Here is a 22,309-nt window from a genome sequence, read left to right as displayed (position 1 = left end):
CAAAGACAATTTTTGAAAGCCAGACTGATCAGAGTATTGACCTGGGGAAAAATAGCCTAGGAGAAAGTGAGGACTGCAGATGCTGGAGATCAGAGCTGAAAATGTGTTGCTGGAAGAGCGCAGCAGGTCAGGCAGCATCCAAGGAACAGGAGAATCGATGTTTCGGACATGAGCCCTTCTTCAGGAATGGCCTGATTCAGCAATAGCCTAGGGCATACAACATTCTGACTTTGGGAATATGACAGTGCTGTGGCTTTAAGAGGTTGTTTTATTCATTTTTTGAAGAGAGATTTTAAGGCAGAGGTGATGAGCAGTCTACCAAAAGCACTAGAGCGAACAGCCAAGTGAGGCCTTGGGTTTTTTATTTCAAAGTTGGAACAATAGAAGCAGCCTGAATGGGTGTAGTCGAGCTGTCTCTGAATCAGGATTTTTAGTTTCTTCAGCAGCAGTTGTTGTTGAGCTCTCAGCGGGGTTGGAAGGCAGTGAATCTCTCCTGGCTGCTATACTCTCTCTCTCGTTGTGTTTTTGTTTGATGTTTCTCCTCCTGGGCTGCTGGAGTTGCATGTGAGACAATTCTGTGTTCTGAATTTGCCTTTTTTCCCAGGATGTGTATGTGGGATGTTACTATATTGGAGCAGTTACTGTTTAGTAGTAAAATAATCTATTATGCTGTTAAGATTCCCAATAGAGTTAAGTTATTCCAAGTGCCACTTCCTTTTAAAAACAGAAAGAACTATGGATGCTGTAAACCAGAAACAAAAACAGAAGTTGCTGGAAAAGCTCAACAGGTCTGACAGTATCTGTGAAGAGAAATCAAAGTTAACGTTTCGGGTCCGGGTCGGTTCTGAGGAAGGGTCGCCGGACCTAAAATGTTAACTTTGATTTTTCTTCACAGATACTGCCAGACCGGCTGAGTTTTTCCAGCAACTTCTGTTTTTGTTTCCTCTTCCTTTTTTGTACTTTAAGTATTGTGTTTGAATGAATTGTATTTTGCTTAACTTCAAGTAGTTTGACCAATCTAATTGTATCTGGAACATAGCACCTCACATTCAACTTTAAAATAAAAAAGAGATAGGCCCGAGGCTAACTTCTTAATATTTTTTGAGGGGGTCTGGTCTAGTCCATAACAGGAACGAAGGGTCATTAGTATTGAGTGTGGAGGTTTAAAAATACTCAATGCCCACTGTGCTCAGTCCTGACATACTGGAAACTGGCACACAAAATTTGCACAAGTTTCTTTAAAACCTCAATGAAGTGAAAAGTCACAGCACCTCCCTACCATCTAAATACTGAGAACTTTTGCCAATGTCCTCACTTGAGACTTGGTGAATAAACTTATTTTCAACAAAATTGTTGATTAGTTGTATATTCTAAAACAACTTCAATCCACAAATTAATGCAATGTATCTGACGTTTGATACTTGGTGAAAGTAATGGGACTCCTCTGAAGTTGAATTGATCCTCAATTGCTTTCATATTTAAAATATATACAACTGGAGAAATCATTTGTGCTTTGAAGGTAGTGACATTTTTCAAGGATTAATCAATGTTCTGTTGTTTTATTGTGCACTGGATGTGTGCAGGGTGGGAAATGACCTAAAGAAAGTGAAAAGCACAGTTTGCTCAATAAATGCCACCCCCATGCTTGTCGATTTCCAGATTTTTATAACCTTTCTATTGGTTCTTATTCAGACCAACATTAATGAGTCACGTGGGCCCCTTTGCTCCAGAAGGATGTAACCCAGACTTGTTCCTGCAGTACTTACTGCCATCATTGTTGAGGGTTGCAAATTCCGTCTGCTTCTCTGTGCATCCTGCACTGTTGCACACCTTCATTTGAAGTTCATACCACGTGGCCTCCTGCAAGTCATAGAGGATGTATGATTTGGACAGGGTCGTCCGCTGTGCTGTCGTCCAGACTGTCGTCCCAAACGGCCGATATTCAAGGGTGAACATGATGATGGGACAGCCACCATCAATCCAACCGAGGAGATTCAGCCTGATCCTTGTGGTGTTGACACTGGAGAATAGGTCCTGTTCCTTCGAAAACTGTGGCTCTGTAAGGGAAAACGAACGTCTCATAAATGGTATTCATAGATTTGTTTCCCCTAATTTTCTCTACTTGCAATAATTCTCTCCTTAGACAGCATGTCTGTAATCTCTTGGCAAACCAATTCAAAAATCCTTTGTACGTCAGCAGGTAACTTACATAGAAACTGACTTCCACTGAAATTTCTATCCTCCCATAAAATGTGGCAGTTTATTAGTTCGTACACGTTAGTGGGCTGTCATATGTTACAAAAGGCTCATATATTCAGGAAAGAGTTCATCGTAATTGGAGTGAATCTTTTCTTTCAAATAAACATAATAAGGTTTTCAATTTGTGCTTCACTGATCTAGAATTACATCTCAGAAGGACTGTTGTGGAATTGGCTGAAAGTATAGCTGCATATCAGCTTGTAATCTCAGTTCAGAGACAGCCTGAGGGCAACATCTTGAAGGTCAACTTTCATGAACATTTATATGAGGTGTACTGGCACGAGACTACCATTGCTATCAGCTCAGTATCCCTCACCTCAGTTTTCCTCTTTGAGTTCTGGAGATTACCACTAGAGACAGTTCATAGCTGAAATTGACTCCCAACATTTTATTGAATTAATTCCTGGGATTTCTGGCAAAGCTGCTGTTTGTTTCTGCTTTTTTTAAAAAATGCCTACAGCATGGAAACAGGCCGATTGGTCCAGCAAGTCCACACTGACCATCCGTAGAGTAACCTACACTTGTGGGTGGCACGGTGCACAGTGGCACAGTGGTTAGCACTGCTGCCTCACAACGCCAGAGACCCGGGTTCAATTCCCGCCTCAGACAACTGTCTGTGTGGAGTTTGCACATTCTCCCTGTGTCTGTGTGGGTTGCCTCTGGGTGCTCCGGTTTCCTCCCACAGTCCAAAGATGTGCAGGTTAGGTGAATTGGCCATGCTAAATTGCCTGTAGTGTTAGATGAAGGGGTAAATGTAGGGGAATGGGTCTGAGTGGGTTGCTCTTTGGAGGGTTGGTGTGGACTTGTTGGGCCGAAGGGCCTGTTTCCACACTGTAAGTAATCTAAATCTTAAAAAAATCCATTCCCTTACCCTATTATTCTACATACACCCCTGACAAATGCACCTCAACTACATATCTCTGAACACAATGGGCATTTCACACGGCCAATTCACCTAACCTGCACGTTTCTGTGACTGTGGGAGGAAACCCACACAGACATGGGGAGAACATGCAAACTCCACACAGACAGTTACCTGAGGGTGGAATCAAACCCAGGTCCTTGGTGCAGTGAGGCAGCAGCGCTAACCACTGAGACACCATGCCACTCATAGAAACAGGCTACTTTAGAAGGTATTTGAGAATCAATCAGAGTGCTGTAAAACTGAAGTATCATCTACCCTCAATTGGAGTAAGTATAAGTGGTTTCATTTCTCTGATACTTCCTTAATTTCAAAAATAAACTTTTTTCATAAAAATATCTTTATATAGTCACGAAAGCAATTCAGTTCTGTACGGCAGCATATGAAGAAACAAACAAAGATTGTAGTTTGACTCTATCCAAAAAAGCATTTCTTACTTGTACAAAACTATATTTACATATATTTGAGACACAAAGGGTGAGGGGTTCAATAACAGAATAGACCCTCATTTAACTTTGCAAGAAAGATCTTACGACAGTGGTCTTTCCCCGCTGTGCCTTCGTGGCAGCTGTCCCAGGCATGAATGTGTTCCTCAGCATGTCATCCTAGACCTTGGAATGTGCCAGTCTGTAACACTCAGTCGGGGTCAACTCCTGGAAGACCAGCAAGTTTTGGCCAGACCAAAGAGCATCTTTCACCAAGTTGATGGTCTTCCAGATGCAGTCAATGTTTCTGTATTAAAATTTCCACATCGAGGGCATTGTGTGGTGGCACAGAGAGTGTGGGCGTACATGAAGGTTCTCACAGGTTGTGCCCTTTTCACCATCAGTCAAGCGATGGTGCTTGTTGGAAAGTTGTAGAGATGAGGCACACTCTGTGCCACCACACGCTGTTCTTGAAGTGGCTGCTGGGGGATAGAGACTGTCACACACCTCCTGCTGGAATGTGCCTTTGCTAAGGAAGTCTGGAGAAAGCTGCAGTAGTTATTGTCGAGGTTTGGCCCGAGTAGTTCCGTGATGCAGGACTCTGTGCTCTACCGTCTGTTCGCTTGAACACACACTGAGACAAACATGCGCCTGGAGGCTCATTGACTCAAGGAACATTTGACAGGTTCTATCCTCTCCTTTTGATCGAATGATTGACTGATTTATTGTCACGTGTACCGAAGTACAATGAAAAGCTTTGTTTATGAGCGCTACAGGCAGATCATAGGAAGCAAGGATGTACAAATCAAAAAAAACTTAGACAGAGGCATACAGGTTACATAGAACATAGAACAGTACATCACAGTACAGGCCCTTCAGCCCTCAATGTTGTGCTGGCCATTTCTCCTACTCTAAGATCAAGCTAATCTACATAACCTACATTTTATAATCATCCATGTGCCTATCCAAGAGTCACTAAAATGTCCCTAATGTTTCTGACTACTACCACCAGTATAGAGTCAGATACCTTCCATGCACCCACCACTCTATGTGTAAAGAACCAACCTCTGACATCTCCTTAAACCTCCCTCCAATCTCTTTAAAATTATGCCCCCTCATGATAGCCATTTCCACCCTGTGAAAAGGTCTCTGGCTATCCACTCTATCTATGCCTCTCATCATCTTGTACACCCCTACAAATCAGCTCTCCTCCTTTTTCACTTCAACACACCTTCTTAACACATGATATACCTTCTTGTAGAAGATACTGAGGGATAGGATATATACGCATTTGAGGAAATTGGGCTTATCAGTAATAGGCAGCATGGTTTTGTACAGGGAAGGTCATGTCTTACAAACTTAAATAATTCTTTGAAGAGGTGACAAAGTTGATTGTTAAGGGAATGGATGTAGATGTCATATACATGGACTTTAGTAAGGCATTGATAAGGTTCCCCATGGTAGGCTTTGAAGGTGAAGTTGCATGGGATCCAGGGTGTTCTAGCTAGGTGGATAGAGAACTGCTTCAGCAACAGCAGACAGAGAGTAGTAGTGGAAGGTAGCTTCTCAAAATGGAGACCTGTGAGCAGTGGTGTTCTACAGGAATCCATGCTGGGCCCACTGTTGTTTCTGATATACATAAATGATTTGGAGGAAGGTGTAGGTTGTCTCATTAGCAAGTTTGGTGAAAGTGAAGACTGCAGATGCTGAAGATCAGAGACAAGATTAGAGTGGTGCTGAAAAAGCACAGCAGGTCAGACAGCATCCAAGGAGCAGGAAAATCAGCGTCTTGGCCTGGAGCCCTTCATCAGGAATTCCTGATGAAGGGTTCCTGTCCGAAATATGGATTTTCTTGCTCCTCGGATATTGTCTGACCTGCTGTGCTTTTCCAGCACCACTCTAATCTAGTCTTATTGGCAAGTTTGCAGATGACACTAAGATTGGTGGATTAGCAGATAGTAAAGGGGACTGTCAGAGAATACAGCAGAATATAGATAGATTGGAGAATTGGGCTGAGAATTGGCAGATGGAGTTCAATCTGGACAAATGCAAGGTGATGCATTTTGGAAGATCCAATTCAAGAGTGAACGATACATTAAATGGAAAAGCCCTGGGGAAACCTGATGAACAGAGAGATTTGGGTGTTCAGGTCTATTGTTCCCTGAAGGTAGCAATGCAGGTCAGTAGAGCAGTCAAGAAGGCAAACAGCATGTTTTCCTTCATCAGACAGGGTATTGAGTACAAGAGTTGGCAGATCATGTTACAGTTGTATAAGGCTTTGGTTAGGCCACATTTGGAATACTGTGTACAGTTCTGGTTGCCGCATTACGAAAAGGATGTGGATGCTTTCGAGGCGGTGTAGAGAAGGTCCACCAGGATGTTGCCTGGCATGGAGGGCGCTGGCTATGAAGAGAGGTTGAGTAGATTAGGATTATTTTCATTGGAAAGATAGAGGTTGAGATGGGACCTGATTGAGACCTACAAAATCATGAGAGGTGTAGACAGGGTGGAGAGCAAGAAACTTTTTCCCCAGAGTGGGGGATTCAATTACTAGGGGCCGTGAATTCAAAGTGAGAGAAGAAAGGTTTAGAGGAGATATGCGTGGAAAGTTCTTTACCCAGCGGGTGGTGGGTGCCTGAAATGCGTTACCAGCAGAGGTGGTAGAGGAGGAAACGATAGCGGAAATGGTCCATGAATCTATGGATGTGGGCCCCAAGATCCCTCTGTTCCTCCACACTGCCAAGAATCCTGTAATCTGCATTCAAATTCAACCTTCCATAATGAATCACTTCACATTTTTCCAGGTTGAACTCCATCTGCAACTTCTCAGCCCAGTTCTGCATCATGTCAATGTCCCATTGCAACGTATGCTGTTGATCCAAGCCAGATCTCCTCAAAAGTTTGCAAGAAAGTAGCCTGTAACCTAACTTTGTGAGTTGTTTTTAAGCAGGTATAGAGTGGATATTCCAGGAGTGATACAGTTGGCCCAACCACTTAGTTTTGAACAAAACAGAACTCATTTGCAAGTTGACCGAATGAAACATAAACAAAAGAGAACAGAATAACTTAACCTATCTGAAAGCCCAACAGATTAATCCAACTTAATGATGCTATTCCAAATACTTGCAACAATCCCCATAAACATCCCTTTGCACAAAAAAGTAAAAATCAAACGCAGGGTCTTACAGGAGAGAGAGATGGCAGAGAGATTCGGCATGGAACACCTTCTTCCATGGAACTGTTTCTTGGACGAGCAGCCTCAAACTGAACTGACTGCTTTTGGTGAACAGCCAGACTGCTAAAACCAAACCAAGCCAAATCAGAGATAAGCGGAGCTGGGAGAACTGGCCACTCCCCTTTCATTGTATAAGTTTTTTTAAAAGGCTTGAAAGCCTTTTGCCTGAGGCAGTATCTGTTAGCTATAATCAAATTGGCCCTAACACCCTTCAAACCTACACTTTTCAGAATCACTGCTTTTACAAGCGCTCGGGAAAGAAAAATGTCAAGGATAGCATAACTTTATTAAAGGAGCAGCATCATCACACTTAGAACAGCCCTCCACACTATCCACAACACCATCAACCTTCGTGTCATTGACAGATCTACTAACCCACACTTCCACCTTCTCATCCAAGTCATTTATTAAAATCACAAATAGCAGAGGTCCCAGAACAAATCTCTGCAAAACACCACTGGTCACCAAGCTTCACACTGAGTACTTTCCATCTACCACCATCCTCTGTCTTCTATGGGCCAGCCAATTCTGTATGCAGACAGCCAGGTTTCCCCGTATCCAATGCCTCCTTGCTTTCTGAATGAGCCTTCCAATGGGAACCTGATCAAACACCTTGCTAAAATCCAAATACACCCATCCACTGCTCTAACCTTCATGAATGCATTTTGTTACATTATCTAAGAATTCAATAAAGTGTGAGAGGCATAACCTGTCCCTCACAAAGCCATGCTGACTATCTCTAAACAAGCTATGTTCTTCCAAATAATCATAAATCCTGTCTCTCAGAATCCTCTCCAATAATTTGCCCACCACCGCTGTAAGAATGACTGATCTGTAATTCCCAGAGTTATCCCTATTCCCTTTCTTGCCACCCTCCAATCAGCTGCTATTATTCCAGTGGACAGTGAGGATGCAAAGATCACCAAAAGTGCAGCAATCCCTTGCCTCGCTTCCTGTAGTAACCTTGAGTATATCCTGTCTGAAGGACTTCTGCCCGAAACATCGATTCTCCTTCTCCTTTGATGCTGCCTGACCTGCTGCGCTTTTCCAGCAACACATTTTTAAGCTCTGATCCCCAGCATCTGCAGTCCTCACTTTCTCCTATATCCTGTCTGGCCAAGGGGTCTTATTCAACCTCATGTTTTTCAAAATTTCCAGCACATCCTCCTTCTTAACATCAACCTGTTCGAGCATATCAGCCTGTTTCATGCTGTCCTTACAAATGACAAGGTCCCTCTCAGTAGTGAATACTGAAGCAAAGTATTCATTAAGGACTTCCCTATCTCCTCCAACTCCAAGCACAAGTTCCCTCCATTATCCCCGAACAGTACTACCCTCACGCAGACCATCCCCTTGTTCCTCACATAAAAATAGAACTCCTTGGGCTTTCCTTAATAATACCCACCAAGTCTTTTTCATGCCCCCATCTAGCTCTCTTAAGTCCATTAATCGGTTCCTTCCTGGCCAACCCTGTAAACCTCTAGAGCCCTGTCAGATGCTTCCCTCCTCAACATTAAGTAAGCTTTGTTTTTCCTCTTGACTAAATGTTCCACATCTCTTGTCATACAAAGTTCCTTTACCCTACCATCCCTTCCTTGCCTCAGTGGGACAAACCTATTCAGCACTCGCAGCAAGTGCTCCCTAAACAACCTCCACATTTCTGATGCGCATTTCCCTGAGAATATCTGTTCCCAATTTATGCTCTATAATTCCTGCCTAATAGCATTGTAATTCCCCCTCCCCTAATTAAATACTTTCCGATACCATCTGCTCCTATCCCTCTCCATTAGCATAGTAAAAGTTAGGGAGTTTTGATCACTATCACTGAAATGCTGTCTCATAGAGTCATAGAGTCACAGAGATGTACAGCATGCAAACAGACCCTTCAGTCCAACCCATCCATGCCAACCAGCTATCCCAACCCAATCCAGTCCCACATGCCAGCACCTGGCCCATATCCCTCCAAACCCTTCCTATTCATATACCCATCCAAATGCCTCTTAAATGTTGCAATTGTATTAGTCTCCACCACTTCCTCTGGCAGCTCATTCCATACACGTACCACCCTCTGTGTGAAAAGATTGCCCCATAGGTCTCTTTTATATCTTTTCCCTCTCACCCTAAACCTATGCCCTCTAGTTCTGGACTCCCCGACCCCAGGGAAAAGACTTTGCCGATTTACCCTATCCATGCCCCTCATCATTTTGTAAACCTCGATAAGGTCAGCCCTCAGCCTCCAACGCTCCAGGGAAAATAGCCCCAGCCTGTTCAGCCTCTCCCTATAGCTCAAATCCTCCAACCCTGGCAACGTCCTTGGAAATTGTTTGTGAACCCTTTCAAGTTTCACAACATCTTTCCGATAGGAAGGAGACCAGAATTAGAGGCAATATTCCAACAGTGTCCTAACCAATGTCCTGTACAGACGCCACATGACCTCCCAACTCCTGTACTCAATACTCTGACCAATAAAAGAAAGCATACCAAACGCCTTCTTCACTATCCTATCAACCTGCGACTCCACTTTCAAGGAGCTATGAACCTGCACTCCAAGGTCTCTTTGTTCAGCAACACTCCCTACGACTTTACCATTAAGTGTATAAGTCCTGCTAAGATTTGCTTTCCCAAAATGCAGCACCTCGCATTTATCTGAAATAAGCTCTATCTGCCACTTCTCAGCCCATTGGCCCATCGGGTCCAGATCCTGTTGTAATCTGAGGTAACCCTCTTCGCTGTTCACTACACCTCCAATTTTGGTGTCATCAGCAAACTTACTAACTGTACCTCTTACACTCGCAACCAAATCATTTATGTAAATGACAAAATTAGAGGACCCAGCACCGATCCTTGTAGCACTCCACTGGTCACAGGCCTCCAGTCTGAAAAACAACCCTCAACCACCATCCTCTGTCTTCTACCTTTGAGCCAGTTCTGTATCCAAATGGCTAGTTCTCCCTGTATTCCATGAGATCTAACTTTGCTAACCAGTGTCACATGTGGAACCTTGTCAAACACCTTACTGAAGTCCATATGGATCACATCTACCGCTCTGCCCTCATCAATCCTCTTTGTAACTTCCTCAAAAAACTCAATCAAGTTTGTGAGACATGATTTCCCACGCACAAAGCCATGTTGACTATCCCTAATCAGTCCTTGCCTTTCCAAATACATGTACATCCTGTACTTCAGGATTCCCTCCAACAACTTGCCCACAATTGACATCAGGCTCACTGGCCTATAATTCCCTGGCTTTTCCTTACCACCATGCTTAAACAGTGGCAACACGTCAGCCAACCTCCAGTCTTCCGGCACCTCACCTGTGACTATCGATGATACAAATATCTCAGCAAGAGACCCAGCAATCACTTTTCTAGCTTCCCAAAGAGTTCTCGGGTACACCTGATCATATCCTGGGGATTTATCCACTTTTAACCATTTCAAGACATCCAGCCCTTCCTCCTCTGTAATATGGACATTTTGCAAGATGTCACCATCTATTTCCCTACAGTCTATATCTTCCATATCCTTTTCCACAGTAAATATTGATGCAAAATACTCATCTTTGAGGGGCCCTATTCTCTCCCTAGTTACCCTTTTGTCCTTAATGTATTTGTAAAAACTCTTTGGATTCGCCTTAATTCTATTTGCAAAAGCTATCTCATGTCCCCTTTTTGCCCTCCTGATTTCCCTCAAGAATACTCCTACTTCCTTTATACTCTTCTAAGAATTCACTCGATCTATCCTGTCTATACCTTACATATGCTTCCTTCTTTTTCTTAACCGAACCCTCAATTTCTTTAGTCATCCAGCTTTCCCTACACCTACCAGCCTTTCCTTTCACCCTAATACTTTCTCTGGATTCTTGTTATCTCATTTCTGAAGGCTTCCCATTTTCCATCCATCCCTTTCCCTGCGAACATGTGCCCCCAATCAGCTTTCGAAAGTTCTTGCCTAATACCGTCAAAATTGGCCTTTCTCCAATTTAGAACTTCAACTTTTAGATCTGATCTATCCTTTTCCATCACTATTTTAAATCTAATAGAATTATGGTCGCTGGCCCCAAAGTGCTCCCCCACTGACACCTCAGTCATCTGCCCTGCTTTATTTCCCAAGAGTAAGTCAAGTTTTGCACCTTCTCTAGTAGGTACATCCACATACTGAATCAGAAAATTGTGTTGTACACACTTAACAAATTCCTCTCCATTTAAACCCTTAACACTATGGCAGTCCCAGTCTATGTTTGGAAAGTTAAAATCCCCGACCATAACCAATCCGTCCTTCTTGTACAGGTCACTTCTACCCCAAAAGAGATTCCAAAGACACAAAAATGTGAATCCTTCTCCCATACACCAGCTCCTCAGCCATGCATTCATCTGCTCTATCCTCCTATTCCTGCCCTCACTAGCTCGTAGCACTGGGAGTAATCCAGATATTACTACTCGCGAGGACCTCCCTTTTAAATTTCTGCCTAACTCTCTGTAATCTCCCTTCAGAATCTCAACCCTTTCCCTTCCTATGTCATTGGTTCCAATGTGGACAATGACCTCTTGCTAGCCCTTCTCCCCCGCGAGAACATTCTGCATCCTCTCTGAGACATCCTTGATCCTGGCACCAGGGAAACAACACACCATTCTGCTTTTTCGTTGCTGGCCACAGAAAAGTCTGTCTGTACCTTGGACTACAGAATCCCCTAACATAATTGATCTCTTGGAAGCTGATGTACCCCGACATTAGAGCCAGTCTTAATACCAGAAACTTGCCTGTTTGTGCTACGTTCCCCTGAGAATCCATCACCCCCTATATTTTCCAAAACAGCATACCTGAAATAGGTATATCCACAAAAGACTCCTGCACTAGCTGCCTACCTCTCTTACCTTTCCTGGAGTTAACCCATTTATGTGACTGTATCTGAGACTTTCCCCCCTTCCTATAATTGCCATCTATCACATACTGTTGCTGTTGCAAATTCCTCATTGCTTCTCACTGTGTCTCCAGCCGATCCATTTGATCTGATAAGATTCTCAGCCAACAACATTTATGGTAGGTGTGTCATCGAGAGATCTAACACCTGCCTTTATTCGTTGCCAAGCATCAAATCCAATATGGCGTCCCCTGTAATCAGCCTATCTACATATTAAGCCAGGAATCCTTCCTAGACACATCTGACAAAATCAGCTCCATCCAAACTATTTGCACTGAGGCGGTTCCAATCAATATTAGGGAAGTTGCAGTCATCCATGACAACAACCCTGTTACTTCTGCAACTTCCCAAAATCTGCCTTAATCTGCTCCTTCGTGTCTTTGTTGATATTGGGTGGTCTATAAAAAACTCCGAACAAACTGACTGCTCCTTTCCTGTTTCTGACTTCCACTCATACTGACTCAGTAGACAAACCCTCCTCGATGACCTCCCTTTTTGCAGCTGTTATACTATCTCTGATTAGCAATGCTACTCCCCCACCTCTTTTACCTCCCTCCCTAAGCTTTTTGAAACATCTGAACCCCTGAAACTCCAACAATCTTTTCTGCCCCGGGATATCCAAATCTCGCTAATGGTCACAACATCTCAACTCCAAGTACTGATCCATGCTCTAAGTTCATCACCCTTCCTCCTGACACTTATTGCATTAAAATAGACATATTTCAACCCAATACACTGACTGCAACTTTACCCTAACAACACTCTATCCTTCCTCACAGCATCTGTACACTTTATCTGCCTATTCACCAGCTACCCCATCCTCTGAACCATAACTCCGGTTTGCATCCCCCTGTCAAACTAGCTTAAACCCTCCTGAAGAGCTCTAGCAAACCTCCCACCCAGGATATTGGTGCCCCTCCAATTCAGGTGCAACCCATCCTCCTTGTACAGGTTCCACCTTCCCCAATGATCCATATATTAGAATTATAATCGCTACAGTGTGGAAACAGGCCCTTCAGCCCACCAGGTCCAGACTGACTCTTCGAAGAGTAACCCACCAGACCCAATCCTCTACCCTACATTTACCCCTGACTAATGCACCTAGCCTACACATCCCTGACCACTACAGACAATTCACTTAACCTGCATTTCTTTGGATTGCAGGAGGAAACCAGAGCACCTGGAGAAAATCCACAGAGACACAGGGGGAAGGTGCAAACTCCACACAGACAGTGTCTGAGGCTAGAATCCAACGCGGGTATCTGGCACTGTTAGGCAGCAGTGCTAACCACTGAGCCACCGTGCCACCCCATAACTGAAGCCCCGCCTGCTACACCAACTCTACAGCCACGGGTTCAGCTGCACTCGCTCTCTATTCCTAGGATCACTAAACCGTGGCACTGGTAGCAATCCTGAGATGACTACGCTGCTTGCCCTGCCTTTTAGCTTCCAACCTAACTCCCTACATTCACTTTTCAGGTCCTCATCCCTTTTCCTAGCTATGTCATTATGTTGCGCTAGACAAGAAAACGTTAGCAAGATCAGCATTATTTGAGGCTAGAGAGTCCATTGATCATCTAATAACAGTCAGGAAGAAGCTGTTCCTGAACGTGCTCGTGTGTGTGTTCAGGGCTTCTGTATCTTCCAGGATGCTACATACTGACCATTTTTTTGAGGACTTATGATCAAAGACGTTTAACTTTGTAAATTTCTCCACAAAGGGAAGGAGAAATGGAAGGTTCAACGGCTTGCAGTGTTCTGTGATAACGAGACCAGTTCCATACTTCACTACACTGTGGGGAGGTAGAACCTCAGTACACTGTGTCACTCAGTGTTTATATACTGACAGTTCATGCACATTTTGATGCAGCAACACCCAAACCTGACCATCAGTAAGAAAGCAGCATTCGGTATGTTCCTCCCTCTCCCATCCAGAACTTTGTACATGGTGTCCCTGCAGACATGGTCCACCTTGGACCTCCAGGTGAAGTGGAAGATGGCTCAGGTGACTACAATGGTTCAGTTTCAGGGAATGAGCCAGACCTGCATCACATACAATAACAGAGAGAGTGCCTCACACATGATGGCCAGGTTTTTACCTGCAATGGAGTAGGGGTGATGCTCCCAAAAGCCCAGTTTTTGCCTCACCTCAATGATGCACACCTTGCAAGTTTTCGCAAATATCCCAGCCACTCCCATTGCCTTCAGGTAATCTGTCCTGATGGTGAAGGGAATAATGGATCAGTCAGCTCCCTTCCCAAAGAACATGGCCTCACTCTTGTCTCGAACTAACTTGGCTCAAAAGGCCAGTTTGAACCGGTTCCAGATGTGTACTGGCAGTGGATTCAAGCAGAAAACTGCAATGTCAACAATATGCAGGGAGGCTTTGACCTGCAGGCCTCCGCTGTCTGGAATAGTCACCTCGCTCAGGCTCTCATCTTTCCTGATGGACTGAGCAAATGGCTCTATACAAAACACAGACAAGGCAGGAGTGAATGGGCAGCCCTGCCCTACTCCAGATCTGATCAGGAAGCTTTCTGATTCCCACCCTTTAACTGAGACTGCATTTATAATGTTGGTGTAAGAGCAGTTGGATCCAGTTGAAAATTCCATCCCCAAAACCAACTTTGGAGAGCATGCCCCACATGTACATGTATAATATCCTGTCAAAGGCCTTCTCCTGGTCCAGGCCAATGAGGGAAGTGTCCACCCCACTGTGCTGTACACAGGCAATCACATCCCTGAGGAGCGGGAAGATCTCGGAGATCATCCTGCCCAGTACAACACAGGTTTGGTCAGGGTGAATCATCAATCCCAGAGCAGCCCTGCCCAGTTGGCGATGACCTTTGACAGGATCTTGTTATCTGCATTCAGCAGTGAAATTGGTCACAGATCAGAAAGACTAAGGGAATGTTTGCCCTTATTTCAAGAGGGTTAGAGAATAAGAGTAGAGGAGGTCTTACGCCAACTGTACAAGGTGCTGGGGAGACCACATCAGGTGTACAGTGAGCAGTTTTCCACCCCTTATTTAATGTCCACCCCTCATTTCATTGGAGGCAGTTCAGAGAAGGTTCATTATGATGATTCTCAGTAAGGAAGGATTGTCTTTTCAGCAAACATTAAAAAGGTTGGTGTTGCAGTTCAGAAGAATGAGAGATGATCTCGTTTAAATATATCGGATTCTCAAGAGGCTTGACAGGATAAATGCTGAGAGGATGTTTTCTGTTCTTGGAAGAGTCTAGGACCAGAGGAAATCATCTCAGAATAAAGGGGCACCAATTTAATATTGAACATAGGAGAAACGTCTTCTCTCAGAGGATTATGAGTCTTTGTAATTCCTTGCCACAAAGCTTTGAGGGAAGAGTCCATGTGTAGATTAAAGGCTGAGATAGATAGATTCTTGGTTAGTAGGGGAATCAAAAATTTTATTATTCACTGGTGAGATTAAGGCATTGCTGTCTGGGCCAACATTTATTGTCTGTCCCTAGTTGCCTTTGAAATGGTGGGCAGTACTTTTTTGAACTGCTGGAGTTCACATGCTATAGGTTGACCCACAATGCCCTTAGGGAATGAAATACCAGCGTTTTTACCCCAAAACAGTGAAAGAATAATGATGTAATTCCAAAGTCAGGATGATGATTGGCTTGGAGGGGTACTTGCAGGTGGTGGTGTTCCTTTGTTTTTGCTGTCCCTGTATTTCTAGTTGGAAGTGATCATGTGTTTGAAAGGAGCTATCTGAGGATTTCTGGTGAATTTCTGCAGTACGTTGGCACAACATTAAGGGCTGAAGGATCTGTACTGTGCTGTACTATTCAAAGTTCCATGTTCGATGCACATCTTGTAGATGGTACAAATTGCTGCTACTGAGCGTCTGTGTTGGAGTGGGTGGATTTTCATGAATGTGGTTCCAATCAAGCATCTGTTTTGTCCTGGGTGATGTCAAGCTTCTTGAGTGTTGTTGGAGTTGCACTCATCCAGGCAAGTATTCCATCAAGCTCCTGACATGTGCCTCATAGATGATAGACTGGCCTGGGGAGTCAGGAGGTGAGTGACTTGCTGCAGCCTCTGACCTGTTCTTATGTGATGATTCCAGTTAAGTTTCTGGTCAATGGTTAACCCCTAGGATGTTGATGTAACCACAGACCAGAAACTCAGGGTTACAGGGAAATGGCAGGGGAGTGGACATGAGGAATGTTGGATCAGCCATGATCCTCTTGAATGGTGGAGAGGTTTGGGAGCTAAACAACCTACTCTTGGTCCTATTCATTATGGTCTTATAGTCCAGTACTAACAGCTGACTGTTGAGCAATGACACCACCAGAGGCTGGGTGAGATAATCAGTATATCCTCACATGGATCAAACATTATTGTGTATGCTGTAGTGGCCCATTGGCAGAGACCAAGCGGAGGGGCATTTGGAAAACATACAAACAAGGTATTGAAATACAGCTGACCTCTGTCACAATGGCAGTGCTTCTGAAAAAAAAAGGAGTAATCATGGACCTCTGCAAGAGCTTTATTGAGGTAAGTAGAAAATTGCCTAAAATGAAGCCATCCTGTACCACTCAATTCCTAAAGAAGGGCTCATGCCCGAAATGTCGATTCTATTGCTCCTTGGATGCTGCCTGACCTGCTGCGCTTTTCCAGCAACACGTTTTCAGTACCACTCAGTGGCCAGACTGTTAAAAGTCAGTCTGTCACGTACAAAGCTGAATATCTCCCAACGGTACTATGAAAAGCTGAAACTCTTCCAGTTTTTGTAACTCCCTGAAACATTGAGAATACGGTTAAAATTGGAGCCCAGCATATGGGAAACAGTAGTTAGCACATTGCCAAAACATCAGAGCCAAGTATTGTTGTTGGCTAAAAGGGACGTAGGTCATTATTACCTAAATCAGCTGCCCATCACTGTCCATACCAGACAGAAGATGGTGTGCAATCCCATATACTTAAAACAGAACAGCAGCTCTACAGGCCACACAGAGTCTTCCAGGAAGCATCGTCCATACATAATCCTGCCATCAACTAATGATCCCACATTTTTGTTTGATCTTTTTGTGTTGTATAATTAACAAGTTTGCATAAGTGAAAGAATACAACATTTGTGCAATATTGCCCTTTAAAGCTCACGGAAGTAGTGGCTCCAGAGCCTGAACAGCAGAAACCCTCCTAACAACAGAGAGAAGGATGGCTTGTGGCTTTTCTGACCTGTATACTTCACCACTGGCTGTGTTTAGCCACTGAGCCATCAACAAATTATCTTAGACAAGAAAAAATCTTAGAGGAGTTCTACATAAATGGATCTGCATGGTGGTTCAGTGTGGAGTGGTATTGTGACTCAATGGTTAGCACTGTTGCCTCACAGCACCAGGGACTTGGGTTCAGTTTCACCCTTGGGTGACAGTGTGACTTTTTCCGGATGTTTTGGTCTCCTCTCACACTCCAAAGATATGTGGGTTTGGTGGATTGGCTGTGCTAAATTGCCCATTGTGTCCAGATATGTGCAAGCTAGGTGGATTAGCCATGGGAATTGCAGGGATACAGCAAGGTGCTGGATCTGGTTGGGATGCTCTTCAGAGGGTTGGTGTGGACTTGATGGGCTGAAGGGCCTGTTTCTGCACTGTAGGGATTCTATGATCATGAATATAAAATCTTTGATTAAGTAGTGTAGTATATTAATCTTTAATCTGTAACTCCAATCATGTTTTGCAGTCAAGTCAGGGTTGCAGTGATTGTAACAAGGTGACATGCTGGACCTCAAAGAATACAGGGGCTGTTAATTTGATCCAATTAGGGAGCCCTGGCTGACAGATAAGAAGGGCAGTGTCAGAGATTCTGGCACTCTGAGAGCTGAATCTGATGAGATAGTACTCAAATCATGGATTATTCATGTGTAAATAAAGGGTGATGGGATACTGGCCTCTATAGAATTATTTCAAAGGTCATTTCAAAATGATGGTGGGGAAAGCATTTTTTGTTTTTCCAGCACAGGTAAGGTTAAAATCAGTTTTCTAAGTGATTCATTCACTCTATGATCTCTTGTAAAGTCTGTTGATCTGTATGACTTGTTTATTTTAATAGCCATAGCAGTTTGAAAGTGAAATAGTCAAAATCAAGTCAAGATTGAATACAGTAAAAAAGTTGCCTCCTGTTGTCGTACACAGTTGAGCTCCACAGGCTACTAATCTGCTCCCCCCACAATAACTCCATGAAACATGATATAATCCAATGATTAGTTTTATTGCCATGCCCTTTTGCAGTTGGTAAAAATAGCATTGTTCTCTGCCCATCACTGTCCGTACCAGACAGAAGATGGTGTGCAATCCCATATACTTAAAACAGAACAGCAGCTCTACAGGCCACACAAAGTCTCACAATAGGATGCCAGCCCATGAATACTGTGTACCTTCTGATACACTACCTTATGTACCATACATTATGTTTGAGTCCAGGTACATCTATGAACTTATTTGACAGCAAAGGCCAATCATAACAGTGAGTTCTAAGCACGGTGGCACAGTGGTTAGCACTGCTGCCTCACAGCGCCAGAGACCCGGGTTCAATTCCCGACTCAGGCGACTGACTGTGTGGAGTTTGCACATTCTCCCCGTGTCTGTGTGGGTTTCCTCCGGGTGCTCCGGTTTCCTCCCACAGTCCAAAGATGTGCAGGTCAGGTGAATTGGCCATGCTAAATTGCCCGTAGTGTTAGGTAAAGGGGTAAATGTAGGGGTATGGGTGGGTTGCGCTTCGGCGGGTCGGTGTGGACTTGTTGGGCCGAGGGGCCTGTTTCCACACTGTAAGTAATCTAATCTAATCTAATCATTTGTTAGCAAAGGTGAATGTGGATAGACGGACACTGCAACTTCTTCCCTTTCCTTGACTGTGTTTAAGGCCCTATTGTTTTACGTCTCACAGTAAGCAAATACTCCTTTAAGGCATTAGCTCATAATATCATCATTGTATTACAGCACATGACAAGGTCTCATATGCCATCCTATCTCACATCACTTGATGCATGATTCTCAGGTACATGAGGCATGACTGGAAGCATACCCTCTGTTTCAATCTGATACCTTAACATTAGCTCAGACACTCATGTACCTGAGAAATGTATAATTTGCAAATAATAGTTAGTTGTAATAAAAGTCTATTGAATTCTTCAATGCAATGATATCCATTCTGAGTTTCTTATGTTACAGGAGAGAAGCATTGTTATATCAGGTAAAACTCATTATTGGAGTCTAACTCAGACTTGGGCCTATTTGGTTCATTTGGAGGAGCAACCACTAATCTTAACAAGATTAGGATCTTATCTTAACAAGGTGCAGTTGATTGCACGAGAGCAATTAGGTCCAAATCACATGAGCTCAGGAGTCATTGTCACTCAGACTAGTGGGAGACATCGATCACACATCTGTCCTCTTTGTGATCCAGAGCTATTCTCCCAATTTTCCTTGTCACGTCCGGATGAAATCATCAGATTTAACGCACTCTCCAAAAACGCCTTTTCATGATCATTACCTTACACAAAGGAGTAGGAAATCTGGAATCATTCATTTTCTCTCTTCCAGAGGTAACCAAAAACTTGTATTTTTCTAGCAGTTTTGTTAGAATTACAAACCTCCCAACAAAATTCGTCATTGAGCCACATAATGAGTTATTAGGACAGAGGATTAAATGATCAATCTTAAAGGAATGTGCAAAAGGAGGAGACAGAGGGATAGACAAGTGCAGAAGCTTTTGGAGACAATTGCAGAGCTCAGCATGGCTGCTAATGGTGGAGCATTCAAAAACATGGATACGCAAGAAATTAAAATTGGAAAGGTTGAAGAGCTATTTTTTGTTAGACTATCAGCATCCTATTTTAACAAGCACTAATATAAGTAATGAATATATTCATCCCCTCTGTGAAAAAGCAACAAGTACCTTTCCCATGGGTTTTAGCTTCAATGATTTCACTGATGCGTCCAGGTCCCACTCCATTCTGTGCCGTCAAAGTGAACTTATACCATGTCCCACATTTCAAATTCTCTAGACGGTATGAGCGCTCACTAGGGCTGATGGGAAAGCTACCCCATTGCTCGCTGTTGTCCTCTGAGTACTGCAGAATATAACCTTAAGGGGAAGACCGCACACAATCAGTAAATTTAAAGGTTTGCTGACAAGAAATTAAAAAAAATAATTGCATTCATTGATGTTAAACTGAGATCTAATATGAAAAAAATGACTAAAAGTTTACCGGTGCCTTGACAATCATATGACATTTAGTTCTTGTTTATCCCAACTTTAACATAATTGATGTGTTTCCCAGTCCCAAGATATTGTACATAATGGGTGCTCCACTTGATAAGTTTGGCTGAGAAATTGGATTGGGTATAGAGAAAGTTCCACACCAACAACTATAAAGTTATTCATTTTGCGATAACCAAATTTATAGCAGACACAGGATCATTGGGGTGCTGCCGCTATAATTCTGGTTAGTTCATTAATTTTCAATCCCTCCTCATCATTTCATTCTTATCCCTGATGGACAGATCACAAAAGGATAGTTAAACAAGATTGATTCCCCTGGAAGCCGCTATTCATCGCTCAATTGAGCCTACCAAGGTGAGGAGGTCCTGTTTCATTTGTTAACTTTTATCCTGTTCTCTAGGGGGAGACATAGTTTCTTGTAAACCCTGACTTCCACCCATAGCTTAGCTGTGGAATGTTCACCACTGTAATGCAGTGTTAACTTGAAACTTTTGGTTTTAAGTGCATATTTTCCTCAAGTGTGTACTGTGAAAGGAACACTTCATTGTGAAAACATCGTAGCTTCCTGGTACTAAATGATGTCTACCAGTTGATGTTTATGCTCTCTGCTTGCATTGTCCCATCCTTTTGAATCCTTTCCTACTTCACTCTCTAATTTTTCCTGTTATTCCCATCTCCTTTTATACATAAATAGCAACCCCTAAGGTGCATCTATATTTTTTGCTTCTGCTACTCCATATAGTAGAATTCCATATTTTTATATATACATACATATTATATAGCTACTAGACTTGGTCTCCCTACTCACGGGAACACCTCCTCAATGTCTACTCTATCTAGTCCCCTCATAATCTTCAAGACTTCTCAGGTCATCCCTTCCCTTTTCTTCAAAACAGAGCTCCAACTTCTTCAGTCTTTTCTGGTAAGTATATCTTTTCTGTTCCGGCATTGGTATGTTGAACCATCTAGAACCTTCTCAAGTGACTGAATATCCTTTTGCAATATGGAGACAAAAATTGTGCTAAAGTAATTTTCTGTAACACAAGACATAAGAAGGGAGTAAAAGTCTTTCAGGTCTTTATTCCCCTTTCTTTAAGTGAACTCTACTGAACAAAATCAAGAGCTTAAATGAGCATGAAAGATAGGCATATACATGCAGTTCACTACTCCATAGCAGCATGGACTACTGCATTGTTGGATGTGGGTCTTTTGTCAAGAGTCTGCTTGGGACAGTGGTTCTCCAGTGTACATTAGTGAATAACATTGCACAAATGTAATAAACTCTATGGGGGGACAGTTTGTGGTTGTATACAGAATGCAGACTTCCTTACCTCGAATGGAACTCCCACCATTGTCCCCAGGTACCCAGGAAAGAATAATGGAATTTGAGGTTGTTTTGGACACAGTCAGGCGTGGTTGGTCTGGTGGAACTGTCAATTGAAACACATAGTAACAGGGTTAGATTCAGCAATGAAAGGATTCACCTTTCTAAATCTCAACTTTCAGCAGTTGAACAACTATGTATCACCGAGTGGCCAGTGACAAGGACCTGGCTAGTGTCTAGTATGAATGTAATTTATTATCTGTTTTGAGATAAAATGACCTCAAAAGTAAGCACAACTCCATAGGGTAGAAAGAACATTCAGTTAACCTTGAATACAAATGTTTAACACTATTGTACTGGGTTCTAATGTTTGTGATAGTTTAGATTAGATTAGATTAGATTAGATTAGATTACTTGTATCACCTACAATAGTGTCATGCTCACATACAAACATTGCCAAGTGGACTTTTAACAGATTTGCAAAGATTGTGATTCTTGCTGATCATAAATGAACACTGGACTTTTCCTAACACGATGAACAAAATGCAAAATATTTCATTACCGAAGCTGCATGAGGTGAAGAAATGATGAGGCAGCATTTAATTTGAAGCTCTCAATCCAGTGAGAACCTGTGAAAGCAACTGGATTTGAAGAGATGGGGGAATAGGGAATAATGGGGGGTGCTTCTTTTAATTACGTTGCTGACATTCCAGAGTGTGGGTGAAGTATCTGGAGAGACTCACAGGGTGTTTGGTGCCAAATGGTAAGGTAGGGCCAAGGTTCTTTCCTGGATTGGGTAAAAATGTGAACTCCCCACCTACGTTCAGGACACCACCCACACCCTCTACCTCCTCCATGATTTTCGCTTCCCTGGCCCCCAACACCTTATCTTCATGATGAACATCCAGTCCCTATACACTTCCATCCCCCATCACGAAGGACTTAAAGCCCTCCACTTCTTCCTCTCCCGCCA

The 22,309-nt window shown here is 43.2% G+C and overlaps 1 protein-coding gene across 5 annotated transcripts in view; it reads right to left on the bottom strand.

Moving 5' to 3' along the window:
* The window catches only part of LOC122555394 (cell adhesion molecule DSCAM), a 706,376-nt gene that overhangs the window by 59,615 nt on the left and 624,452 nt on the right, over positions 1-22,309 (bottom strand). For all 5 annotated transcript variants that reach the window (XM_087992496.1, XM_043701363.2, XM_087992497.1 and 2 more), the window contains 3 exons: positions 21,344-21,442; positions 19,686-19,874; positions 1,767-2,057 (listed from right to left, as the gene is read on the bottom strand). In XM_087992496.1, coding sequence (XP_087848622.1) covers positions 1,767-2,057; positions 19,686-19,874; positions 21,344-21,442 — 579 coding nt within the window. The remainder of the gene's footprint in view (positions 1-1,766; positions 2,058-19,685; positions 19,875-21,343; positions 21,443-22,309) is intronic.

Source organism: Chiloscyllium plagiosum, unplaced genomic scaffold (assembly GCF_037043375.1).
Source record: "Chiloscyllium plagiosum isolate Xiang-an unplaced genomic scaffold, Cpla_swu_hap1 HiC_scaffold_12, whole genome shotgun sequence".
NCBI lineage: Eukaryota > Metazoa > Chordata > Chondrichthyes > Orectolobiformes > Hemiscylliidae > Chiloscyllium > Chiloscyllium plagiosum.
Note: the sequence above shows the minus strand (reverse complement) of the source record. Positions and strands in the feature narration are given on the sequence as shown.